General features: G+C 46.9%; 1 protein-coding gene across 3 annotated transcripts in view; it reads right to left on the reverse strand.

Annotated features, from left to right (window-relative positions):
- LOC100679702 overlaps positions 1–26,133 on the reverse strand; it is a 104,937-nt gene that overhangs the window by 5,159 nt on the left and 73,645 nt on the right. For all 3 annotated transcript variants that reach the window (XM_008203647.4, XM_032600455.1, XM_032600454.1), the window contains 12 exons: positions 14,564–14,962; positions 13,960–14,318; positions 12,945–13,347; positions 12,672–12,845; positions 11,542–11,981; positions 11,168–11,297; positions 10,168–10,668; positions 9,860–9,997; positions 9,651–9,773; positions 8,094–8,199; positions 1,570–1,751; positions 47–210 (listed from right to left, as the gene is read on the reverse strand). In XM_008203647.4, the coding sequence (XP_008201869.1) occupies positions 47–210; positions 1,570–1,751; positions 8,094–8,199; positions 9,651–9,773; positions 9,860–9,997; positions 10,168–10,668; positions 11,168–11,297; positions 11,542–11,981; positions 12,672–12,845; positions 12,945–13,347; positions 13,960–14,318; positions 14,564–14,962 (3,119 nt within the window). The remainder of the gene's footprint in view (positions 1–46; positions 211–1,569; positions 1,752–8,093; positions 8,200–9,650; positions 9,774–9,859; positions 9,998–10,167; positions 10,669–11,167; positions 11,298–11,541; positions 11,982–12,671; positions 12,846–12,944; positions 13,348–13,959; positions 14,319–14,563; positions 14,963–26,133) is intronic.

Consider the following 26,133-nt stretch of genomic DNA (forward strand, 5'->3'; position numbering starts at 1 on the left):
TATCGGACAAGTATAAGAGTGAAAATTTGTGCAGTCGTAAACTCACTTTTGAAACGCTTCGTCCCAGAGTCTGTAGAGGTCTGATACGCCATCCTTCAGCGCTGCAAATGTAGGCGACGTCTTCTGACCGAGATCCGTGATGAGGCGGTGTGTCGAAACGTTCAATGCGAGCATAGCCGGTTTCCGGTCTCTCAAATTAGCCAGTTCGTTCTGAAATGATTAATAAAGTTAAAAATACGCGCCCGACACTTAACTACTTTCTATCGGGCTGTTGTCAAAACAATGAAAATGCGCTAAAGTTGCATTATCGCATGTGGAGGATACAGATCCGATACTTTCGTCAAAAGCTTTGTATCGAGAGTGAGACGAATGTCAGTTTAGATATTTTTGTTAAATATTTTTTCACCGTTGCTTTATCAAAAAGTTTATCGTCTTACTTTCTCCGCATCGCAACAGTCAGTCATTAATCAGCTCGTCACGGGTAGCAGCCTATCAAGATCTTCGCACAAGTGAAATCATCCATTGAAAAAAAGCGACACGCTCCGACTACCGGAACGTTTGCAAAGCGACTTTTGTATAACTCGGTCGGTTTTTATCCTCCGGCGAGCGAGGTTGCTGCTTTTACGTAATTGTTTTTAAATTCGCCGCCGGAACTCGCGCGGTTTTTAATCGAAGCAGCGACCCCCTGCTGATGGATGATCACGGAGTTTTTGACGTTGCGGTGACGCAATGCTTTCTCTCTCTCGAAGAAAGTATCCGCGCGACGATTAAATGCAAGTATGCACTCCCTATTAGAAACTACACGCGCTTCAATGCTCGCCGAGTTTAATTGGAAAGCATTTTTCGAGTTGCGATATCGCGAGAAAACTGCTTTGATCAACGGTACAGGCAAAAAAGATTTTCTCAAAAGCACTTCTCGCGTACAACATATGAAATTTCATGTTCACTTACAAGCAGCAGTCAGTCTTTACTACGAAGCTCGAAGTAGGATGTAAACCTGCCTCGATAGAATCTAGCAACCACTACATTACACGTACGCATAGGAGTGAAAAACCTCAGGCATCTCACAATTCATAAAGTGGAGCGAGCAGCTGTATCATATAAAATAATTGCGCTTCGCGAGAGACTTTCTACATGTACAAACACACACACATGCGAGGAGAATCGATCCTCACAGCTTCACGCTAGCGATCTTATCTGCCCAACGTCCCGTTCGGTGTACACTCGCGCTTTGCAACACAGAACGTCGACGAGCCTCGCGAGATTTGGTACATGCACTCATCTTTTTCCTCGACACCTGCGCCCGTACTTTCACCCGGGGGGTCGTCAAACCTGGCGACGAGAAATTCACGCGGGCGAAGAAAATGCTCCGGGAAAGGAGAAGCGCATGGCGGCAACTGAAGAAGCTGACCGGCTGGCCTCGCGATTTTTCCGCTCTTGAAACTCGATACGCAAAACCGGTTGCCGACGGCGAAAAAGAGTCGCCCTTTAGTCTTTCTCTCTGATACAAGCGACCAGTTTTACGAGCAGGATAAAGTCGAAAATAAGAGCGACATTTTTTTCACTTACGTTGATCCTGCTGATGTGGTCCTCGATGACGTGAGGCTCCTCCAAAACGACTCGGTACGACGTGAGTCTCTCGTGCGCCGCGCAAAACTCCAGCTTCATAGCTGCCATCTCGCGATGGATAGTGCTGATTTTCTGTGCCTCCTCTGCCCTCAGCGAGAGCGATTCCCATCTTTCCATTAAGCCTGCAAACAAAGGAGAATGGCCGATTAATAAGCCTTTCTCGCATCTTGCAAAATACACGACACACATATACAACAGAATATTTTATTCCAAGCTAAAAATCAGCGCGCGCGTTCCATTGAATCGATCGTAAAGTCAGATAGGCGCAGTACTCTTCATTTTCGCAATTTCTATTTTCTCCTCTAGCCGCATCGAGCACAAAGAGGCCTGCTAATTGCCCGTAATTGCTTCATTGTTTTCCGCAAAAATCTCTAATTGAAGCATATTCTCAAGCTAGTTCGAGAGATTAATAAACGCAGATAACAGCTGTGCAGAACGACTTCCTACGAAAGACGACTCCGAAGCGTGACGCTGAGGTGCAGGGAGCGTGTCCTTGACCACTTGGCGGAAAGTTGCACTTTGTTAAACTTCCGAGCGGCTAACTAAGTCTGACGGGTTTTTCGATATCTCGGCTAGAAATATTTACGATAACAGCTCTGCAATCGTAATTCCAGAGGCGTATTGAGATGCGAAGCACGCGGCCTGATTTTCATTGTTAAACCCGCGGTTATACAGCGATGTGTACGTGCCGTTTTTGCAATCTTAAAATCTCGCGCTGCTCTGCAGCTGAGTCTACTTTTTATGGCTTCGACGACCTCCTTGTGTAGCGCGCAGAGTCCTTCGGTACGAAAATGGCAGTGGCTACATCTGGAGAGCCGAGGTAATTGTGACGTATCGGTTTGTACTTGTTTTCACTTGTAATTTAGAAGCTCGACGTGTTACATTGTAAACTAAACCGCGAAGGTATTTTAATCGACGTTGAAACGATGTAATGGAGATGAATTTGCAACTGAATACTTTTTGCAAGAAGCGTCGGTAAGCGGATCGTAAACAGCATTAAAACTCTCAAAACAAGTGGCGGCCAGAATATCAAACACAAAGAAGACTCATCCAACCAGAGACAACACTCGATGACGCATTTGTCGATTCATAAAAGAAAACCCATTAATAATTCACGAATAGTCGCGCAACTCTCCCGCAAATATAAATCGTCCGCATAGAACAACGGCGTGCCCATAAATCCCTATATCAGATTCTCGCGCAAAGTGGCCCACCACCGGCACGAGTACGCGAGTGTGTATAACAGTAAAACTGCATACACGTATACAGAGCGGCGAATTCCGGAGGACTAAGCAGCAGCGGTGCTCCTCTTTTTCCCTCTCGCATACGACGATCGCGCAGAGACACCTCGATCGTTCTGGGAACTCGTGGCTAACGGACAGAGACGCGCCTATATCGCCATTATGCGCCGGCGGAGAGGAATAGCGAAAATTGCGACACACGATGCGCCGCTGCTGCAGCTAGCCGGATGCAAACGGGGACGGCCTTTAAATAAGCGCCGGCATAGAAAAGCGCCAAGAGAGAGATGGAGGCGACGACGAAGACGAACCGTTTATTTGATTGGCCGAGACCGTCGACGCTCAGCTGAGATGCTGGCTACTGTTCAAGACACACGATTACTGTTGCAGCGGAGCGACTATGCGGGTATACAATGCGGCTTTGGAGTTTGTATATGAGAAAGAGGATATGATATATTTGTATTTCCTTATTTTGCTGACTCTATGGCTCACTATGAGCGCAGCTGATTAATCTGCATGACTCTTCAAACGTAATTTAACGGTTCCTTTAGCAACGATATACTCGCGATGAATTTACGAGAAACGTTTATCTGCTGCGATATGCCTCCGCTCTGATTCGTTTTTCAAAGCCATCTAAATTCAGTGACTTCTTTTTATTGCGAGGGATCTTACATTTATACGCAACGTGTTACACCTTTTCTTGCCGTATAGTCTTTTCGAACTGGTTCGGCCGAACGCTGCAGCACCGACAGATTAACGGTCTCTCTCATAAAAAGTAGTTAAGACACGTATTTTATGCATATCGGGGATTTCATGGCACTGATAATTTAACAAAAGTCAAGGGAGTGCAGAAACCGGTTTTTTCGACGGTGTATACATTTTATTATCTCTGCTCGCGCGAGAGTTAAATGATTTCACTCGAAAAGCCGAATAAAACGACAACCTTATAAAGAAAATTAAATTCATAAATCAACGTATCACCATCTGGCGAGAGCTTGTAATGATTATACGAATTTATGCGCGCCGCGCATAGCTGCGTGGCACTCACGATGCTCTAGTTCTTCAGCTGGTATTGATCTAATAGGCACTTATATTTTCATACTTACTATGAGATTAAACATGCACGACACCGGCATTTATCACGTTTCCAGTCTACGTGAGTCCCGCAACGAGATCCAATGATTTATTTTAATCTCCTCCTGCGTAATTAAACTGACTTACACGGAACACTACTTTATCGTAATTGGATGAAAACGTCGGAGTCCCAACGCCACGAATTTAGAGCGTTAAAATAACTCAATTTTCCGGAATAATCTTGGAGCTGTACGTAATTCGCTCTCTTTGATGTCTCGAAGGATATTAACTATGTAATATTAAATTTAGCTTCTATGTTCTAGCCTCCCATAAACTCCGCACTTCTTGTTTATATTTCTCCAGACGCAAATGGACTCGCGATAAAACGGTGTCCGAGCAGCACCGGGCGCTTTGGAATTGGACTAAACCAATGTTTAGAAACCTGCCAATAAAACTGCATTGAAACTAAAAGTAAGTTTCGCATGTTCCACTCCCAAAAGTCAAAACTCACCGATAATTATTTATCCAACTACCAATAGCAATTTTCGTTCGCAATCCCCAAAATACGGAAGCCTACCAAGACCTAAACAAACACCTCTTCATCAGGTCAGTCAATTAATCGCTCGGCGGCTGCGGTTCCTGCGAACTTCGAAACGCACACCGCGAATAAATCCGCGCATTACACACAGCGGCGGCGCAGAGGCAAACACGAAGGTGGAATACCCTGACGTCATCGCTAAAAATGAGCGCTGCTGCCTCCGCAATATTCCACTACCTAACTCGAGAGATTTTCGGCCAGCTAGTCCGCGCAGCGGTAAAAGGGACAATGCCGAGCTCGCGAGATTTTAATCATACACCTATATAGCTATACATAATCTTTGGAGAAATCCGGTTTACGTGCACGATTTTCGCGGGTATAGGCGCATCAGTTCCTACTTCGATCTCGAGTCCGTATACCTGCGCGACTTTTCTGGAACTCGACTGTGTCTCTGATTTATACACGGAGGACACGCGGTCCTTTATTTTAGAGAGGTTTTTATGGCGCGCAATATAATCCCGCGCGGATATGAGGCTTTATATACACATGGTAAATCCGAAAGCTATATGTTTTTTTCGAAGGATATATGCACGCGTGAGGTCCTTCGAGTGCTGTATACGCAGCGCGGAATTTATGGTTCTGGCCATTACGCTTTACGAGCTGCAACGGGGGCTGTAGTGATTGGTACCGTCCGAATGAACGAGTGGAAATAGGTATGTCTTCGAAAATTCCTGCAGAAAGTCGACTGGGGTATACCGCTATGATTACGATCTTGGGGATTCCGGTGAACGATGGAAAAGCTTCTTATTGTGCCAAAGCGGCTAAGTGCTTCGCGTTGACACTGACCTAGAAGTTATCTTATCGACGTGTGCATAAAGCCGGTTACGAAAGCAGAGCCGAACAGTAGCTTCGTTATCTTGATGAGCGAGTAATAATGCCGAAACCGAGCGAGATCGAGAAAATACTTTTTATCTCCTGCAATTTATCCTCGGGAATGTTCGTCGAGTTTTAATTTTAGAAAGTACAAATATCTGAAATCAAGCGGGTACGCACCATAAAATGTGTATAAAAGAAAACCGCGTTACTACCCGCGTTTCTACTTTCTGCGCAGCGCGCGCGCAGTAATCGACTTTCGTGAAAAACTGGCAGTCCGGATTTTTGAAAGCCTCGGTTTTTAGTATGCAAAACCGGGACACCGTAGCCCGTAACTATCCTCTGTAATCACTGCCTTCGAGCGTCACGATTTTTACCGAATAATCCAGCACGCGCGTGATTCCATCTATAATTAAAATAGCGCTTCCTCCTCAAGCGCGAGAAAGCACACAGCTAATCGCAAAACATTTACTATCCAAAAATAGACTCGTTAGCGCAATTTGCGCAATTTTTCCGCGCTGTGTATAAGCGCAACGATAAAACGTCAAGAGCTTCGAGTACGTACGATTGTCGCCGACAGTCCCGGTGGCGATGAATTCCGTCTGAACAGACATCGCTTCACAAAAAAAAAAACTCGGCAACAACACCAGCAGCAGCACAAAAACAACCTCGCTTGTTGTACGTATTGCAGGAGTATATCGCAAGAACAAAGTCGCGTGAACGTCAGTACGTCGGCGAGGCCGCGGTGCGACTGGCGTGAAAGCCGCGAACCAGTTGCGGTGTGGGCATGTATCCCTACCGCTCGCGAAGACGATCGCCGCGGGCTCCTACTCCTCGTACACACAAACTCATACATATATCTATCTATGCACAGTAGAGTCTTTAACGGCGTATAAATATTAGTCTCGTTCCTGCACCACCGGGAGCTTTCCTCGCGGGCAACGTTTTACCCCGGATTTGTCACTGACAACCTGTCGCTTATCGCCTGTAATAACGCGGCTTCTGGACTTGACTCTCTTATGCGCATTTTCGCAGCTCTTTTTGGCTCTCTTTGGACAGTGACAAGTTGTACCGAAGAGATGTGGGTTAATGCAGGCGCGATACGCGTCGCTGATTTAGATGATTGTTAGCTGATGGTTTGTGCACTGGTTCGTAGATAACGACGAGTTTGCGGGGCCGAGATTTTAATGCGTCGGGAGATGCTAAACATCGTAATTTATGGAGTCGACTGCTTTGAATTTCACTTTTTCTCGGTGAATTTACACCGAGTTACACGACTTTAATGACTATGTAAAGCTGCCCACGGCTCCTATACACTGGTCTCGATTAAATGGAGCAGTTTCTATACAGCTGCCTACACGAGACTTTTCTTCGTTTTCGTTATCCTATGCACACTCTGTTGTAAAATTTTGTCGCCGCGTGCAAAGCTCGCCTTGGACTTTCTCTTATTAGCGAAAGAATTTATTTGCAGTCCTACGCCACTCGGCGATGCCGAATATGGTAATTAGATGCATAATGTCGCCGCCGCAGTTACTCGTCCACCCACGCAAAGTTTCGATAGAACCTTTCGTGCGCAGCCGACGCGTGTTACTCTCGAAGCGATTACTCCTTGGGCATTGATTGCACGATCCTGCCGTGAAGGCTCGAAGTAATCCTTTGAGAAACGACGCAATTAACACACCGAAAGAATACAATCACTTATATACGAGCCATACACAATTGAACCGTGTAAATATATTATTGTAATGTACATTATTCTCATGCATTTGCCGTAATGATGAATAAGAAGCGTGAAAGCTAGCGACAGACCAAATAATTAATAAGGCGTGAGTAATAATTAGTGATGTTGGTAGTAAAATGAATTTATTAAGTAACAAATAAATATACAGTATAAGCTATTGTAATGACTAAATAACAAAATCAACGATTAAAATAAATTATAAGTAGCTGATGAAGATAAAGCACAGTAAATTAAAAACTCTCACTCTTAAAAATGCTGTAGTAATTAAATTCGAATTTTTCTTCCTCGTATAAAAATACAAAAATAGAATGAACTTGCGTTCTTTTTTCACGTATAAAACCTTTTAAGAGTGCAAAGTGATTAAATAAAGTTAATATTAATACATAAGCGTTATTCATGCAGCGTATTTTAAACAATTATAAACTAATGACTGGTTAACTGAACAAAGGTGACAAGTACTTATTTTTATTTCGACATTGCTTCACCTTTGAGAAGTTAAATTGTAAAATAAATAAAATAATGACGATGCTTAAATAGTAAAATGATTAGATACGAAAAATGATTACTCTGCAAATAAATCTTATAGTCAAACGTATTGTTAAGAAGTGTGAAATGAATTGTTGACATCAACAATTCATTCGAGAGTTTTAGAACGTCTAGATCAACTTTTTCAATTATAATGCACCGTGTAAACGTCCAACCGTTAGGTTGCATAAATTGTTACTTTTGTACACAAGAACAGTTATCCATCAAGTAAAAATAATTCAATTCCAAAGCTCCGTAAGAACGTCTCACGTCGCCTTCCACCGTTACAAAACGGAAGGCAAAGCGGAGAAAAAATTGTGAAAAAAAGGTACAGACACAAGAGCCAAAAACTACAAGAAATAATAGGCAAGTCCACTGAGAGCCGTGACGAAGATAGCCGCTACGCACGAGAGCGAGGTCATCGGCGAGGATCGGCGATCGTCCGCCGCCGGTTTTTCTCCTACTGGGTACTCACCACGAATTTGCTTGCCATGCTTGTCGCTGTGACGGGAAACGCCGTTCGCCTCAGAGATAGCTCGGAGACACCTTATGTTCTCGCGGCAGACGCGGGTCAGTTCGCTCTGAAACATGTCCCAGACAAAAACGATCACATTTCGCATTTTCAAATAATTTTTCGCTCGGTGTAGAAAGCTTACGCGCGAAGCATATCAAGCCCAAGGATTGTTAGAAAAGCGGTCAAATACTTAGCTCCTTCATACTGGCATTTTTGTTATAGAGGCGCACTCGCAGCGTTTACAAGAGCACAAGCTTAAGCGTTAGTTTACGTATCAAGCAGCAGATTGACAAAAGCGGAATAGGTATTTACGTAGAAGCAGTGCTGCAAAAGAAAATCCCAAGCAGTAGGCTCTATCCTACTTTACAGCGGTAAGAATCGAGTCGGTAAAAATAGATGATATCTTTTACTTGCTGGAAAGTTTTTCGAGAGAAAACTTATTCGAGATATTGGAAATTGGAACACTGTTTTCACACATCAGTGGTTTAACTACTAGTAAATCGAAAACGCAGTATCAAAAAGTTTACGTTTGGAAAAAAGTAAAAAGCATATATGGATGATTGGATTATTAGGGTAAGGAGTAAGCAGAGGTATATTAGAAAAGCCACACAAAAGAAATTTGTTGTTATGTACAGAAATTTAATGCTTAAAGATGTAAACATAAAAAATAATTAAAAAATATTTTTCAAAAGCCTGATTATACGCAGGTGAATTAAAGCATTATTAGGCAGGAAAATCACTCCCATCGACTACTTCCAAGATACATATGTACAAAATTAGGTAATTTTATCATACACGCATTATATTGTCACTTTAATATATTGTCAAATACGTGCTTGATAATTTACGATAAAGCGGGTTTTTGAGAGCGACATGCAGCAAAATAATCATTTTGCAGAAATCACACTAATACTGCTTAGCGTTCAAAAATAGAATTTTGAAAACTTTGCTTATAAACATAGAACTTATGATACAATATAAGGTTAGTACATAATATATTCGATTGGCATATTATTTTTGTCAATTTAAATTTTTATCTCAAATGCACACAAAAATAAACATGCTATCAAGCTAATTCAATTCAGTGGTTAAACTATAAATAAAGTTTAACTCCTTCTAAGCATAAGTCTACGTTTAAAATAAATTACAACTATTATTTCATAGTTCCGTTAAGTAATAAAATAAAAATATATTATATCTTTACAGTTTTACCACTAAATTGACCGGGAAAAAAATCTCAAGTCTATAATACAGAAAATATTCTTTTTTTCCATTATGTAATCAAGGAAATTTTCATATTTTAATATTGTTATTTATACGATAAGTACGTTATTCTGCTTTAGCATGGAAGAAGAATAGTCTCCAGATGGAGCTGTAAATTTTTCTGCCAAAATCGGCCACTTTTTGAAAGAAATACTTCACGGTTTTGCCAATCCAATTTACAATATTTCTCAAAAGGTTGCGCATAAACTCAACTATAGTAAAGAATGTCTCGAGAGTATTATTTCCAATACGTACGAAGCTACTGTCGGCCATAGTTCCGTATCGAGCTTCCGAAAGTAAAAGCTGACTACGCGAGGTCTCGGCCAAACGCTTGAATTCTGAATCGCTGTCGCTGTCCTCTGATGTAACGTTGCTCTTCTGTTGCACATAAATAATTTCGTAAATAAAAATAAACTCAAGTTAAATGGAAATATTCGTATATTATTGAAAAATCTTTAACTCACGTAATGAACGGCACTTAGGCTTGAAGCACAGTCGGATTGACTGTCCAGGAAATTTCTGTAATCGTCGCCAAACTCCAAAAGACGTCTTGCCGTTTCGATATCTGCTACCTCACTGTACGGTTCGCTCATGTATTTTTCCTGAATGAAACATAATATATTGAAGTTACGCTATTTGTTTAAAGCACATAACCATACTCAAAAAACAGTTTGACCTGTTATTTTTTTCCACACGTTCGATAAGCATGCAAAAGAAAACCATTTCCTCAGAACCAGAAAATCAGGAAAAATGAACGCAAACTTTGACTTACCTGATAGTTATCCCAAGCTTGCTCGGAGAAGGAGTTGTTTCCCAGACTATTTTTCTCAATGTCGCTGTCAGCTCCATTGAACGGCGAAGCTCGCACCTGCTTGTTGTCCTCGCAGTTGGTGCAGGCGCGTCCATTGCGCAGAGATCTAGCAACAGCGGTGGAAGCGGCTTCCTCCTCGTCGTCCTCGGACTCAGATGAAGCGGTGGTACGGCAACAAGCCAGCTTACTGTGGCCAACGACCGATGGAGGGTCGCTAGTGGTCATCCTCTCGGTGGCTTCCTGCTGCGCGCTGTATCCGGAGAACGAACCGGATTTCACGAGAGTCACGGTCGTGGTGCCGGTGGTGGTGGTGATAGCACGGCTAGAGCGGGTCTGACGGCCGCTGACGGATTTGCGAGTGGAACGGGGATTGTTGTTACCAGAGCTTACCTCGTCGCTGTGCTCTGAACGCTGGTTGTTGTTGGCGTTTACGCCGTCTGAACCTGATTCGCTCTTGCGTCCCTGAGGAGTAATACGTTTATTAAATTTCTTTGTATTTGTATATTTGTGCCAGGAATGAGGAAGGAACTATGTTTTTACTGCGTTGAAAAATCATCTCTTGAAATAATGACTATTACAGGAGCTCAGAGTAAACAAATGCCTACCGGATAGGTGCAAAAAATATACTTATTACATTTAATCACAAACAAATTGAGCAGTGCATTGCATCATTTCCAAGAAGATACAAAGCAAACATCGAAATAAAATAATTCACTTCCTTTGCGCGCCGAGCAAGTGCTATCATGTCGGTAATTGAGAGTCTCAAAAGACATTAGCTTCCTGGTGATTATTCCAATGATACTCGACGAGCATTTTTCAGGCGTACGAAAAAATCGCACTGCGGGAAAATTGCCCTCATTTCCGTATTTTTCAAATCATCGCGGAGGCAAAATAATCTCTAAGCCCAAGGGATAGACGGATGAAAGGAGAAGTAGAAAAAAAAGAAGGACCGCATGCTTACCACATTCTTCTTGCGAAGCCTGTTCTTCCTGCGACGCAGCGAGCTGTTTCTCGCCACGCGAGCATCGTGACCGATTATCGTCTCCTCCAGCAATGTCGACGTTGAGTTATTGAAGGGTGCACGCGATTCCCTGCAAAACAAGGCGAAACAAAAGTAGATCGCGATCTCTACATAGCTTAGTATCTCGATATCGCCGGCAGATTTAAAAAAAATCAAGGCGAATAATTGCGAGCGTACCCGCGGGACTTCACGCCCCGGTAAGCTCACATATCGAATGCTTTCCAATTGTCAGTCAGTGAAAGTGCGCATTTTAGACAATCGATCACACAGCCTCGGACAGTGCAGATCGAGAGGAAGCGAGAAAATCAACTTACGTCGCGTCGAGCGAAGCGGACTTGGCCGGAGGTCCGGCGACGAGCTGGTGCAGCGCAGTCTCGGATATGGAGAACTGCGAGATGGGCTCGCTGGGGTCGACCTCGAGGCTGGCGCGCTTGCGAATCTGCGAGATGCAGGAGACGCTCCAGGGCCTGGGGCCGTTGCCGGTCTTGCGCTTGGAACGCAGTACCACTTTGGGCGTGCTCGCGTCGACGGGGAAGGACTTCTGGAAGACGGGGCTGCGCTGAGCCGAGTCCACCTCCTCGAGGAGCTCCTCCGAGTTGGACTGCGAGGCATGGCCGAAGCGACACGTGACCACGCTGCTCTGGAGATCTTCTTCCGAGCTCTCCGACTGCTTCTCCACGTCGGACTCGCCGGTCGTGTATTCGCCGCTGGCGTCGCAGCTGTCCAGCGTTTCCGTTGCCCTCAGCGGAGAGTGCTGCGAAAAGCATAAAGACGTGAATTAGTGATGCAGATTTCGTCGAGAGCGAGAGAGATTGCAGGCATGAAAAGTTTCGCTATTATTATGCAAAAGCGTAAAAAGGGGAAAATATGAACCGTAAAAATATCGGTATACGACGTATCACGCAACTTGCTAATGACGGAGCTGTAAAGGTGGAGATGATTTACGCCGTGGATTCGCAGAAGTTGAAATAACCGCGCTGTATAATAAAACAGCCGTAAAGCCTGCATTATTTCAAGCGTTGTTTTCAATGTTTGTAAAGAACCGAATAAATCACTCAAGAACTCGTATAGGCAACAATTAGAAGCGCAACCAGCTTGCCGGTGAGTAATTAAAAAGATGAACGCTGCGCGCGAATTCGCCCCGTAACGAATGCAAATACCCGCGTAATCAATCGCGCCGCGATTTCCTAGTAGGCTTAGGCAGCGAAATTGTAAAAAAGCCAGAGAGTCGAGAGTCGCTTCGCATTTATAGAAGCCGTATCACGTACTCGCTAGCGAGCGAGCGGCTGCTCTCCCTGTAGCATGCAATCATCGATTTTTTCCCTTCCCCCTTTCTCTCTCTCTCTCTCTCTCTCTCTCTCTCTCTCTCTCTCTATAGGTACACGCAGCGTATAGTCGCTCGCGGAGGTAGATATACAAGAGTTGCGGACAGGCAGACACTCACCTGTGCTTTGCACCTGCCGTCGTGGCAGCGCGTTGAGTTGAGTGCCAGCCACTCTCTGATTCTTGCGTACTTGGCCCGATGGTTCTGCGCGCTGAGCAGACCCTTCTCCTCGTCGAAGATGAGCGACGGTACCCTCTGCGCCCCTCTGCCTTCTTCTCGCACCAGCTTCTCCACCTATGAAGAGGGAAGAGTTTTTGTTCCGTTAGCTATACACTAGCTATACACTGGCGATTTTCGAACAGTATAAGATTTCATCGGTATTTCGACATTCACCTCTCTGATGAGCTTCTGAATGCTGTCCTTGTTACTGGCGTACTCGTTGTCGCTGTTGTTGTTCTCCCTCGACATTTTCTTCTTCTCCTCGGCGCTACCAGCGGTCTGCACAGCCTCGTCCACGACGTTTCCGTTGAGAGCGTCGTTATTCGTGCAGTCATCGAGCTTCGCGTTGTCGATGGTCTCTGTGGCCGCGTCAAAGTTCAAACGCATCTTGGCGTTGTTCTTGTTCTGCTGCACGTCCATGCGCGAGGACGTGTAGGTCCACTCCTCCTCGGAGGACTCGTCGATGGCTGGATGCTGATGAGCTGCACCGTTGCTGCTCACGTTACTGTCGGCCTCCGAGTCGGTGTCCATGTGTTTGAAGTAGAAGGTCGCGCAGTTCTTGGATTTCCTGTTCGAGCTGTAACGCGAGGAGTCAGCGATTATTATCGGGATGTGCGCGTGCGTGTTTCGCCCGACAGAGGAGAGGAAAACTCATCTGCAGGATAATGTGTTTTCTTTGATCGTCGAGTGTGCGGGCTTACGTAAGCTCTATTTCCGAAGGTATTGACGTTGTACGGACAGCTGATCGCTCACTGATGGCGCTGTAACAACTTTTGACGGACGCGCGCACGTATTATCTATCAATATCGCGAAAGCTGGGGAGATAATCGTCCGATAGAGATTAGCCTTATCGCTTTAATAAAAATGTTTGTTTAAAAATCACTTTAGAGTGAAACAATACTTTGTTACGCTTGAAAAAACTTTGGACCGCGGGCGAAGGAAAATCGTCCGCCGATAAAAATTTTTTGTAAACAGTGCATGTCCTTATCAGCCGCGCTATTTTAAAATGTCATAAAGCCTTATCAGATATGCACGAAGAGAACGTAACTCGCAGCGCGAAACTGGTTACAATTTAAGATCGTTACGAAACCTTTCCAATTTAGCATATCAATATGAAAAAGATTAGCATACAAACTGGTGGCCACCCGGCGACTTTCTAAGAGAGAGATAGAAAAAAGAAAATGCTCACGTGTTGAACAGGGCAGCTTCGTCGATATCAGTCCTGCGGCGCTTAGGACTGTCGTTCGCGGGCAGCGCGACTGGCTTGGGCGCGTCGTTCATGCCCGCGTCGATTTCGTCGCACGATTGCTCGATCGACGTCGTTGTCGTCATCGACACCGGGTCCGGAGTTGGCGTCATGACGACTTGGTTGCTGTTGCTGCTGCTGCTCTCCTTCGTCGCGTCGGCTTCTTCCTCGCTGAGACCGGCTTCTTCGATGTCGGCTTCTGTGCCCTGGTCGCCGAAACTCGTCTCTCGGTCGTAGAGCTTGGGCTGGGGCACGTATTCCTCGGCTTTGATGCTCACAACACACAGTTCGTCAAGGTCGTCCTGCAAGATGGAACAGATACAAATGTACAAGTGAAGCTTATGAAAAATGCATCCGTAGGGGAGCACGAGGTGTAACTTCCGAGGGCTTATCGTCGCTGATTGAATCGTCGCGTGTGGAAGTGCATGCGCGATTTCGTGCAGCGGCGACACAATAATTTCATACCGCCACGCGATACCATGACCAGACGATTGAAAAAAGCTGGTACATCGAGGGCATTGAACCGTGAATAATAAAATTCACTCACCTCGAAGTAAGAACCATCGTCGATGAACCTGTTCTCGGAGGAAACGTCGCTGTCGGACGATAGCTCCGACCTGGAGGACGAGTCGACGCAGTCTACGCTGGCCGGCACACCCTCGGCGCTATTGTTACAGCTAGTCGGCTCGGATTGTTGACAGGACCGAGCCCTGAGCTGACGTCTCGCACGAACCGACGACCGACGTCGCGATGAACCGCTGCTGTTACTGTAACGGCTGTTGCTGCCGCTGCTGCCGCTGCTGCCGCTCTCGTCCTGGGACGACGAACTCGAGGCGGATGAAAAACTGGCGGAGGTGGGGCTGACGGAGGCTCGACGACTCAGGCGTGGCTGCTTTGTCACCGGCTCTTCGTCGTCGCTGTCGCTGCTGCAGCGACTCGTTGACAACTGCAAGCAGAAAGTCCGGAGATTAATGTAAGGTGCGCGCTATACTGCCTTTATTTCAGAGAACGTTCGCGTCGCACATACGCTTGGCGGCGAGTTATTATTGTTTACTTTTTCTTTCTGCCGTGATATTATTACGACTGGACGATAATAATGCATAAGTATAATTGTAATGTTTTCTTTGAGTGGCTGCGCGGTAGTAATGCGCCATTGTGACATCATAATGGCGCTAATCTCGGCATTGTGAGATTGCACCATTAGCGTCCTTGCGTATATACTATATTTCCTGAGTTCCGACGCCGCTTCTCCAAATAATTAAGAAAATGGGTGTGAGGTTATAATCGCATTTTCAAACAAAGCGACACGTGCGAATTCGGGGAACTCGATTCGGCGATTCACGCGAAGACTGGAGAACAATATTATGCGCGATTCAACACAATATTTGGAATTATATTAACGGACGACCTTTAATGTTATTTCGAAAGCACGCAGAGAGCACAGGCGACAAAAAATTAATTCTGTTATCAGACCGTTTTAATCAAGATTTTCTTTCTCTATAACGGAGACACACTCGAGGCACTCCGAAGCGCACGCACGAAGTGTTATTTGGAGCACAAAACAGTTCGGTTAATTGAGACAGAATTAAGACTGCTGCGTACACGCGCAGATAGCAATTATAGTAAATGGACGTTGCGTACACAACTTTCGATGCAGCCGACTCGCCGGCCCAATTGAACTTGTCACTGTGCAACGTCTCGAGCGTTTAGCGGCGAGAAAAAGTGCTCTCTACAGCACAAAAATATAAAATACTTCGACACTTCTGATCCACACCAGATATCCACAAAAAATCTACCTCAAAATCCTCGGCCCACAGAACACCTCTGGAAGAGCTTAGAAGTATCGCGCCTCGCGTAAACTGGACTCGGAATACACGTGCGCGTGAGCGGCAAATGCTGGAGCCGATGCGACTGGCTCGACGGTCGAGCGCTTGAATGAGGGGCACCGCAGAACGAGTGACCAGCGCAGTCGGCGCTCGACGCGCTCTTCGTGTGTATAGTAAGCGTGTACGCAGTACCTACGGCCTATGCCTACGAGCCTTTTCCTCTCCCCCTTTGCAGAGGCGCGCGTCAGGTAGGTATATACACGGACACTGTGCCGGCAGCGCGTTCCGCTGCGTTAACCCTCTCGAGGGAGGGGGCTGTAGGGCCCGAAATTTACAGCTCCGGCTGTAGGCGGCCAGGGAAGGGTGAGGAGAGAGGGGCGGGAGGGGAGGGAGGTGGGCCGAGCGCGTGCGCAGAAGAAATGGATTTTCTTCCACGGGGTTGCGGACGACCTGTCGCATGCTCTACCTGTGCGATCCATCTGCGAGAAACAATGCTGTTTCTCTATAAGCTCCGCGCATTGTTTCTGACGACGGTACAGTGCGAATACGATTCGAGGGTACGCCGTGATGGCCGGTTCATAATCGTAAAGCTTTATGATTTCGGAGCGAGCGTTTTGACAAGGTGTATCGTAAAAGCGAGCTTCACAATGCGACGCGGTCCGGAGCTGCAGGTGTTGCGATGCGCAGCGGAAAAATACAGTTTGCATTAAAAATGTGTTCACCGCAGCGTTGGACACGACTCGCGCGACACCGTTATACGAAGAGAAGAGACGAACGATCTCGGTACGGCCGCCTCGGGATCGTAAATAAAAAGTCTACACGTTACACTTTTTAAGTGTACACGATCGAATCCATAAAGCACAATCAAAACACGCACGAGCTCGCGCGCCGGCACCTCGAAATATACCGACTGTATACGACTCAATACGATTTTCTCCCGAATCGAGGCGTATAAAACTCGCGCGCAACATGATCGTCGGCCGGCGATCTCGGTACATAAAATCCCTCGCAGTCGTGGCAGCTGCAAAGGCGTATACAGCGAGAGGATGCGGCCGCAAAAAGGAGCAAAAATCGCGCGTCCGGGGGAGAGAAGACAGCAGCAGCAGCAGCCTCTTCTTGTGATCTTGACTCGCGCGTGTATAAAATCCTCGAGGTCTAACCTACTTTCGCCGTTATGTCGATCGTCGCTCTCTCGAAAACAATGAAAAGTTTCTCAGTTCGATCGCGCGGGTGAATTACGTGACCGTAACATTAATCTCCCGATGCCATTCAGAGAAAAAGATCCGGCGCGCTTCCGCGTAAAGCGATAAAGCTGCCGCTATAGCTCCTCCTCTGCTTTTCTCTCTCCCTCTCTCTCTCTCTCTCTCTCTCTCTCTCTCTCTCTCTCTCTCTCTCTCTCTCTTTACTAGACGCCGAGGAAAAAGAGCGAGTAGCGCGCTAGGTAAGGCAAGAAGGGGGCAAAAATCCGCGCACACGTACTTTATTGGAAGAGGATTGACCTTAACCCAGATGAGCGTGTCCGAGAAGATTGATTTTTCTCGGACGAGACTTGCATCGGCTCCGCGCGGTGATGAGCTAATTAACTTTTTCCTCTCCTCGTTCGAGCGCCTAACGATCTCCGCGGCGAGATGTACGAACTCCTGCGCGGATACGATAAAGCAGCCTCCCCTGCGAGGGCATACCCCTGACGCGCGGTGAATGAAGCCGCGCTTTCCTTAAATCCCGCGGATCCGGACGCCTCCCCCCCCTTTGACGGCTGTAAATTCCGCGCCGCTCGCGACCGCAAACACGCGCGAAAAAGCCGCAGGATCGTTAATTTGATCCCTGGCCCGATTCCGCGCTCTCTACGTACGGACTGCTGCCCATCTCTCTCGCAAACGAGCTGCGGGGGATAAAGAGCCGCGAGGAAAAAAGGCCGGCGGGAGGGAAACGAATGCTCGGATGCGCTGAGAGCTTTTTACGCGGGGAGAATTGATGCGCGAGCGTGTCCCTCTGTCTCTCCCGTGGAAGTTCGTTTTTCGCGAGAGGACGGTCTGCACTTAAAGTTGGGTAATCTGATGGGGCTCGAAGAGATTTTGCACATAGAAGTGCATACGAAACTCGAATCGATCTCCGCGTTGCACAAAGCCGCGCAAACAGTGACGCAACGACGCACAATGATAGATCGACAACAATGGGGGGAGCAACAACAAAAAGAGTGTGTAAAACTACGCGAGCATCGAGGACGTTACGAAACGCGCGAGTGCGGGGGGATATAGGCTATATAGCACACTCTGACTAATGAAGACACGACGCCACGCGCTCGCCCTTTTTGCAGGCCTCGATTTTGACAGGTAACGCCAGCCTTGATCCGCAAACATTCCTTTGTTCGCCGCGCGTCCTGCACCAGTCGAGAAAAGAAAAATGAGTACCTGGCGATCGCGTGGCCTCTCTTGCACGCCGTGGCTCTGCGCAGGCCTTTATATTCGGTATTATTCGGAGGAGAGAGGCGGCCTATTCATAAAAACACTCCGAGTCTGGACCCGCAAACATCTGTTGTGTTTGTATACCTGGGCTCGACACCAGCTGCGTACAATCCTTGTCGGTTTTATTGTGGCAGCGATTTTCGAATGGGCTATAGCGTAAATAATTAATGTAGATACTCGAGTTTTCTAATCTTCAGTAAACACGCCGAAGCGACACAGCGATCTGTCGGGCAGTCGACTGCATAAGTGCATGCACAGCAGCCAACCCTGGAATTTCCATCCACAACGTCGGCGGTATTCTACAGAAAGAGCCGCGATTGAAATTACGCCCTCTGGGGAGAGGCTACGCCGCAGAGCCACTGGATTGCGATATTTTTAAACTCTTCTCCGCATCAACACCGAAAACTTGGCGTTCGATCCTCAATTAGCGCGAACAACAATATTCACAGGACTCATCGCTAGAGTTAACGTCAATCCCTTGCGTAAACGACATCGAGCACGGCGAGAAAACATCTCCAAGCATAGCGTCCATCTCCCCGCAGTGGAAAAGCACTGGCCGAGGCAGCCCTTTTCCTCAAAGCCACTCTCGCCGCGATATTATCTCAGCATAGCACACAGCGCGCTTACGGAGTGGCGAAAGTGAAGCTCTAGCCCTAAACCTTGTAATATCCCTCGCGTCTAATCTCTCCGGGCTCGTGTTTGCGTGCGATCGCGTGTATTCGTCACGCGAGTCCAAAGAAGCGTAAGCGCTGCCGAAGAGGCTTTTAAAAACTAATCCGGCTCTCCCGTAATCCGTCTAATTTTATTGCCTCGGTCAATTACGCGCTCTAGGCGCGGTATAATCTACCCGGACGCGCGTATACCTGAGCCGCCGAGTTTATCTCCCAGGAGTGAAAGCGCGCACCTCTCGGTCGTGCCTCTGGAAGTGCAGGCATAAATATGGGGGTTGTACGGCACTTTAGTCGAAGCCCCTCGGCAGAGAGAGAGAGAGAGAGAGAGAGAGAGAGAGAGAGAGAGAGAGAGAGAGAGAGAGAGAGAAAGAGAGAGAGAGAGAAAGAGAGAGAGAGAGAAAGAGAGAGAGAGAGAAAGAGAGAGAGAGAGAAAGAGAGAGAGAGAGAGGACACACGAAAATCGAAGGTTCGGAAAATAACAGCCGCGTTTATGTATATTGCCTCGGCGGCGTCCCGCTGGGGCTGCTTTTTTTTTACTGCCCTCGCCCGCATTTTCTCGGGAACGCTTTGAGTCGTCGAAAAATTCTGTTTCTCGCTCGCTCGCTCGCTCGAGATCATTAATTTTGTATACACACGCGCTTATCGCGCCTGCATCTGAACGCGTCGATGCTCTCGCTCTCGCGCGAGTATTTGTGTGTTGGACTCGATTTTGCATAGAGCGTCGCGCTTTCTCTCCGTCGTGCTGCCGCAGTCGCTCGCTTTATATAGTTATGAAAACGAGAACGACCCCTTTCGAGAATTCCGCGCGCTTAATCACCGGCCGACACTCTCGCTCTTCGCCGCTGCCTCTTTTTTTACATGACAAAAGCTACTATTCTCTCTCGAGGTGAGAGAGAGAGATTGGAAATTACGAGGGGGTAATTTCGTGCGTGTAGCTCTAATGCCGCGGCGATGCGGCACGACTTATTGTTCCACGCCGATTGAATGAGAGCCATTGTCCTCTAACGGTGTGTGTCTGCGTGTATAGGAAACGCAGAGAGCCGAGAGAGCGAGCGAGACTGCATAGGTAAATATTCATCGGCCGTGGTCGACGGTGCTGCGGCAATTATCGAGCCGACGCTGCATTGGCAGAAGGTCAGTGCAAGGGTGGCACTACACGGAGACTCGGTTTCGTTGCTATACTGGCTCTGGGGTGAAGTGTATCTGCGCATAGGGCATTGTTTTAAATTGCGGTGGAGTATTGCGTCACTTGCGCTGGGCAATTCGTTGGGGTGTTGTATATCAAAGTAAAGTAATAAATTTCGAAGCGAAATTTTGCGAAACTCGAGCAGACGACGCGAACTAAGGCAATATATACAATGCAGCGCGAAAGAAGCGCAAGCGCAGAACTGTTTTACAGCTAATTGATCGCGAATGGCTTTCCGAGCATTACGCGGCGCATTGTGCTCTCGAGTGCTGGCTTTGTGATCGGCTCCAAAAGAGGTATTAACTTTCTCTCTGTATTCTACGAATGGCACAAGGAGGATCAGTCTTCCGCGCGCATTGAGCCTATACTTGTATATTATACTGGATTAGCCTCACGCTGGCAAGCAAAGAGACTCTAGTATATTAAACCGAGATGGACAGGTGATTTCGGCTTGACAGGTGCTTTGTCTTATAGGGGCTCAATGACCAGGTATATGTACCTTTCGGCTGTTATATTTGGAGCGGCCGCACTTTGCCGATGAATTCATCGAAATCCATACCGCACTGTTCTCGGGTCCGCAGTTCGGAGAGAGAAAATCGTTATTTTCTATGAACGCGCGCAAGTGCGAATGCATCGAATTAACACACTTTCACGTCAAATATACCTATGCGCGATTTTTTTTTCTGCGGGCCTGATGTTTACAGTTTCGTAAAAAAGTCATTTCATCCCAGAATAGTGCAGCTTATATTCGATCGGACGCTCGCGCCGGGGTATTAGAAAGGTGTTCATTATGTACATACGCGCGACTTGACGGACATGGGCATCTTTCATTAGCCTGGCCACACGAAGAAGTTCATATACACAACCGTCCATTAAGTGAATGGCACACATCTAATACGTATATAGCATTACACGTGAATTACACGCGAACATTGTGTACAGCGCGGGAGATCGCTCGAAAATTATTATTTTTTTTTTCTCTTTACTTGAGCGCGGATTGACTGACGGCTGAACTGAAATCTCATTTCAGCGGCAATAAATTTCACACACGTCGCGAGTGCACTTTTAAGTGTAAATCAAATCCAATTTCACGAACGCGTTACAAAGGTAGAAGAAAAAAATATCCATCGAGAGGGATGACTAGCGCAAACGGACTTATTTCGTAAAACACGTCAATTACGCACGAATTATGCGCGCCTAGCTGCACCGCCGGCAGCCGAGACAAATGCGTCTCTTGACCTTAGAGTATAAACTCGCGCGCGCAAGAGCCGCGTACAAACCAGTACTGCAGCGATGGAAAAAAAGAAGCAGAAGAACTAGACCCCACAGGGCGAAACGAGCCCTTTCACTCGAGCATAGCTGCGCCGCTCGAAAGAAAAATATGACGGACGTGACATTATGCGGCCGGTACCGCATCACTTCACGGAAGCGAAATTTCGTAAAAGCGCATCGGTAAAAAAAGCGACGAATACGCAGAAAAGGAAAAACGAGCTCTTCAATTTACAGCGTAATGCAGCCGGTCGGCATTTTTCCGCGGCTTTTACATAATGGGCATCGCGTGCGGCGACGCGTTCCGCGAAGTATTTCCGAAATCAAGTCGTTATCTCGATGCTCGGCTGCACGCACACCTATACGCAGATATCACGCGCGAGCGCGGCTTTTAATCAGGGAGATACTCGTATGCGTGCAGCGACGAAGAAGCGCCAAATTTGCCGAGCCGAAATTATATGCTTTTTCGCGAAGATTTTCGGCGCGCTTTTGTGTGGTGCTCGATTGAGAGAGCAAAGTGGCGTTTTAAAACTCTTGCTGAGCGATTACGCTTAAACGGCGATCTATTCGTCAATAATGTCGATGACCCCAGAGTGCACACGCGTAAAGCGCATTTTATTGCAAACGCGCATAACTGTTTTATATGGCTGTGGAAGAGTCAGTCAAGCATCAATAAACCGTCGAAACGTCCGAGCGATATTTCAACAATGGCATTCCAGTGTCGCATCGACTTAATTAATCACCGCGTCGTTAATTAACCCACGAGGAATCCCGCGCGGAATTCGATGCTCCACGCGCGCGCGATTTCCCCTCCCGGATAACTCCCCGCAAGTCAAAATAGTTTAAATTTAATAAGCCTCGCGTAGCTTATCTGTCCGGCATTCCTCGTCCGTCGTCGGGGACCCATAGCGAAAAATCCAAAAAGGACGGGGAGGAAGAGATAAGCGCAATGAAATCGGCGGGCATGACCGCCTGTCGTGTTCACCGTCCAGACGCGCGTCAGGCAGATATGCCCCCGGTTTAATTTAACGCGCGGCTCGCTAGACTCGTGCTTCGCGTGGAATAGTTGGAGGAGGTAATTATGGCTTGATACGGTTAATCGATTCGAAGATGCTCTGGGATTTTTTTTTATGCCGAGGGAAATTATTAATTGCTCGTACGAAGGTTAGAAAGTTGTTACGTACGGGGAACGAAAAAAATTAGAATCCGGGCGGAAAAAGCCGATGGTCGAGTGAACGTTTGTTGGGTTTGCGATTAGGCAGGGCTGTTATTAAGATCGCGGGGGGGGGGGGCGGGAGCTGGACGTCTATTTAGCGTCTCTAATTACGGGAATTTTTTGAGAAATAAATTGAGCTCGCTGCTGAACACACATGCTTTTCCGAATATTAATGAAACTAATCAATCAGCCGTCGGATTAATGAACTCACGCGCTTGCAAAGTACACGCACGGCGTGTTTAAAACGAAACCGAAAAAATTCTTTTCCAAGTTTAAAGATCGTTGTGCACGCTCTATCATCATTCACCGTAACGCACTCAAAAGAGCCGGCTACGATAAATCCCGCTTTTCGAGAAAGCGAAATCGCGAGCATTTGCCGTTAATCGGAGTAAAAATTCGAGTGATCAATCGACTGTGAGCGTCATACTTTCGACAGTCAAACGCAATTAAGCTCTGTACAAAAGCGACATTCCGCGCTCGAAACGAAAAATAAAAAGCTCGTCGGCCATCGATAGCCGATGCGAAGCGGCGTCTTGCACAATGAACACGCAGTCGCAGATATTCGCTCGGCTGGGCGAGCAGGGCACATCCGAGCTGGCAGTGAAACCGAGCGGCGAGAGAAAACGGAAGGCGATCATCATCACGCAGAAGCGAGAGAGAGAGAGAGAGAGAGAGAGAGAGAGAATGACACGCGGGATGCGATGTTATTGCGCGCGCGAGAGAGAGAGAGAGAGAGAGGATATTATATCCAGGACGCGAAGAAGCGCGTGAAAGTTTTGGGATAGGCAGTCGCTTCATGCTTCGGTTCGTCAGTCTCTGATGCATCATTGTCGGGCCGCGCGCGCGTTACAAGTCGCGGGAGGAGTTAAAAAGACCATGACTAATGGGAGTGAGCACGTCGGCAGTCGGAGCTGACGCTCGTATACACTCTTTATTTATCTCGTGTGTGTGCTAGGCGTAGTTTGAGAAATCGGTGTAAGCGAGCTTCAATTTTGTTAATTTTTTCAGTCGATCGCTCACGCGCGTGAATTGTATAGGTCTATAATCATTGTAATTAGCGTTTCAATTACGTTATAACGATTCAGCGCTGTAAAGCAGCTATCAGTCAAAGAATTATGACGCACATCTACACCTCATTATCGCTCGCCTGCCTGAATAAGCCAGGCATCTTTCATGGCTTTTACAGGCATCGGAGCTACGATCGATCAAGCCTCTAAACAGCTAGAAATCGTCGGACGATGTTCCTCCGAATGAAAATGCGTTTACGTAAGCTGTTTACCCTGGCGAATTTCGCGTTCGTAGCCCGAGTTTCCGCGCGATTAATATAAACACATTTCCTTAAAAGCGTTTCTGTGTCTGCTATGCCCATTGAGAGCGCGGAGAGCGAAATCTTATCGGCTGAATTACGAGCAACGACTCTGTTATAATAATTCTGAAAAAACTGAAAATTTCCCAGGCTTATCCGACAGGCGAGCGAAATAATAATAATAAAAAAGAAACTGCTCGACCTCTTTCTCCCGACTGACTTTTTTCCGTCCAGCGAAAATCGAGTAAAAGTAAGTAAATAAGGAGTAAGCGCGCGCTTCCTCAATTATCGCACACTTTGCCGAAAAATTGAAGCGCAAAAAAGCGAGCGCGTACACGAACTTCGCGTGTGTCCGCAGCGTAATCTCTAATTGCGGACCACCGCGAGATGGTAATCGATCTCGGCTTTCATCGCGCTTAATGCCCCGTCGATTTTTCGCTTTTCTCCTCTCGCGGCTCATAGGAGAGGCTCTGGTGTATACACTCACACAGACGTATATGCAGGATGTAGGTCGATAAAAATGCCGAAATGGAAAGTAATGCATAATTCGACAAGCTCGGGGAGCAAGGAGGCTGCAGCGGAGTTGTAAATATGATAACGGGGCCAAGCGTACTGGTCCGAAAGTGGAAGTTCCGAGTTTTTGTTGCTCGCTCGGCGTCTCCGGTGCCGGTATTCGCGGCTTTATCTCGCGCCGACTGTCTAAACACGGCTTGAACTTGACGGGATTTATACGGGCGTGTTAAACCAACAACAGTAAATTTAATTACTTTCTTCTGTAGTCCGTCGTGTCTTACGCGAGATTTTTTGTTGTTCTCTCTGTCTCTCGCGCGCTGGTACGATAAGCGCTTTCAAAATGCGTTTTCATTTATTATCGAGCGAGAGTTTCTAATTTCGATTTCGTTTATCTATCTGGAACTGGTTCTTTGTGCTGCAGACTTCATTGAGCGCGCTTTGGAGATAGAGCCGTGCGTACGCGCGCACACGGAGATATAATCCTATTAATTAGTGAAATCAGTCGGTTGATCCGATAGTCGGAATTTTCTGTTGGGGCGGCTTTTTAATTTGAATGGAAGCGTTTGTATATAATGTATCAGGGCGGTAATGGAGGCAGACATTCGTGACGGTATGATGATGCGCTCTCACATTATCATAATAGCTACCCCGCGTACGTTCACACATCTTCTGAATATTCAGCAGATGATGCGGTAATCGTAATAGGAAGTCGTTTACGTTTATGATGATTAAAAAGGGGAATATTCTTTTCTAATTATGATAAACTCGCGCGGTAAAAACGACCCCTGATGCTTATGCGAGGCGTAAGATATCGTTTCGCGAAACAATTGTCGAAAGTCTGGCAACTTCGCAAAACCCATCAAATCCACGCGAGCCTCCAATCGAGCTTCAATCTCTGTCCCTCACCGAGATCATAAATCATCCTCACTACGATATCTCCTGCCGTCAAATTACACGTTCAAAAAAGCCCGAACGATTAATCCCTTCGAAACTCCGCTCGCGTATACACACGGCTCACGCGCGAAATTAAAAAGTCGAAAGTAATTTGCCGCTGCGCGAGTCGATGCCCCCGCGGCGCTGGCGTCCCTCGCTCTCGCGAATGTCAAGATAGTGCGCGCGCTCGTTAAAGGCCGAAAGTCTCTTAAGCGGCAATATAGGTGTACCGCCAGGTGGGAGCCGACACAATCGCGCATGTATAATGGGAGCTACTGCCCCCGGGAGCGGTGTGTATCGACTCGAGTGTGTACCTATACGTGCACAGCCACAAGGTAGCGGCGCAGATAAGTCGAGAACTTCCCGTCGAATTGCGGCGCGGGTGAACAAAGTGGCTATCGGCGCGGCTTTCCATCGGGAAAAAGCGATATCGGAGTGTAACTGTTTACACGCGTCCCGCTCTTCGAAGCGGTGTTGTTTTATAATAATGTCGGCGGCGTTTCGAAACTTGCGGATTGAGCCCTCGTTCCAAACGTTTCAATCGCTGCGCGCAGCACTGAGAGCTAGCCAGGCAACGATTTTAATATTCTATCGCGTGCGTGATAGGAGAAAAGAAAGTTAATTGTTGACGTTCCGACAGTCATCTCTATTATAGAAGCTCGATACAATTATGTATACCTCTCGCGCCTGGGTATCGTCGTTTCAACATCGCGTTCTCTCGTTTAATATCTT

This window comes from Nasonia vitripennis, chromosome 5, assembly GCF_009193385.2.
Source record: "Nasonia vitripennis strain AsymCx chromosome 5, Nvit_psr_1.1, whole genome shotgun sequence".
Taxonomy (NCBI): Eukaryota; Metazoa; Arthropoda; class Insecta; order Hymenoptera; family Pteromalidae; genus Nasonia; species Nasonia vitripennis.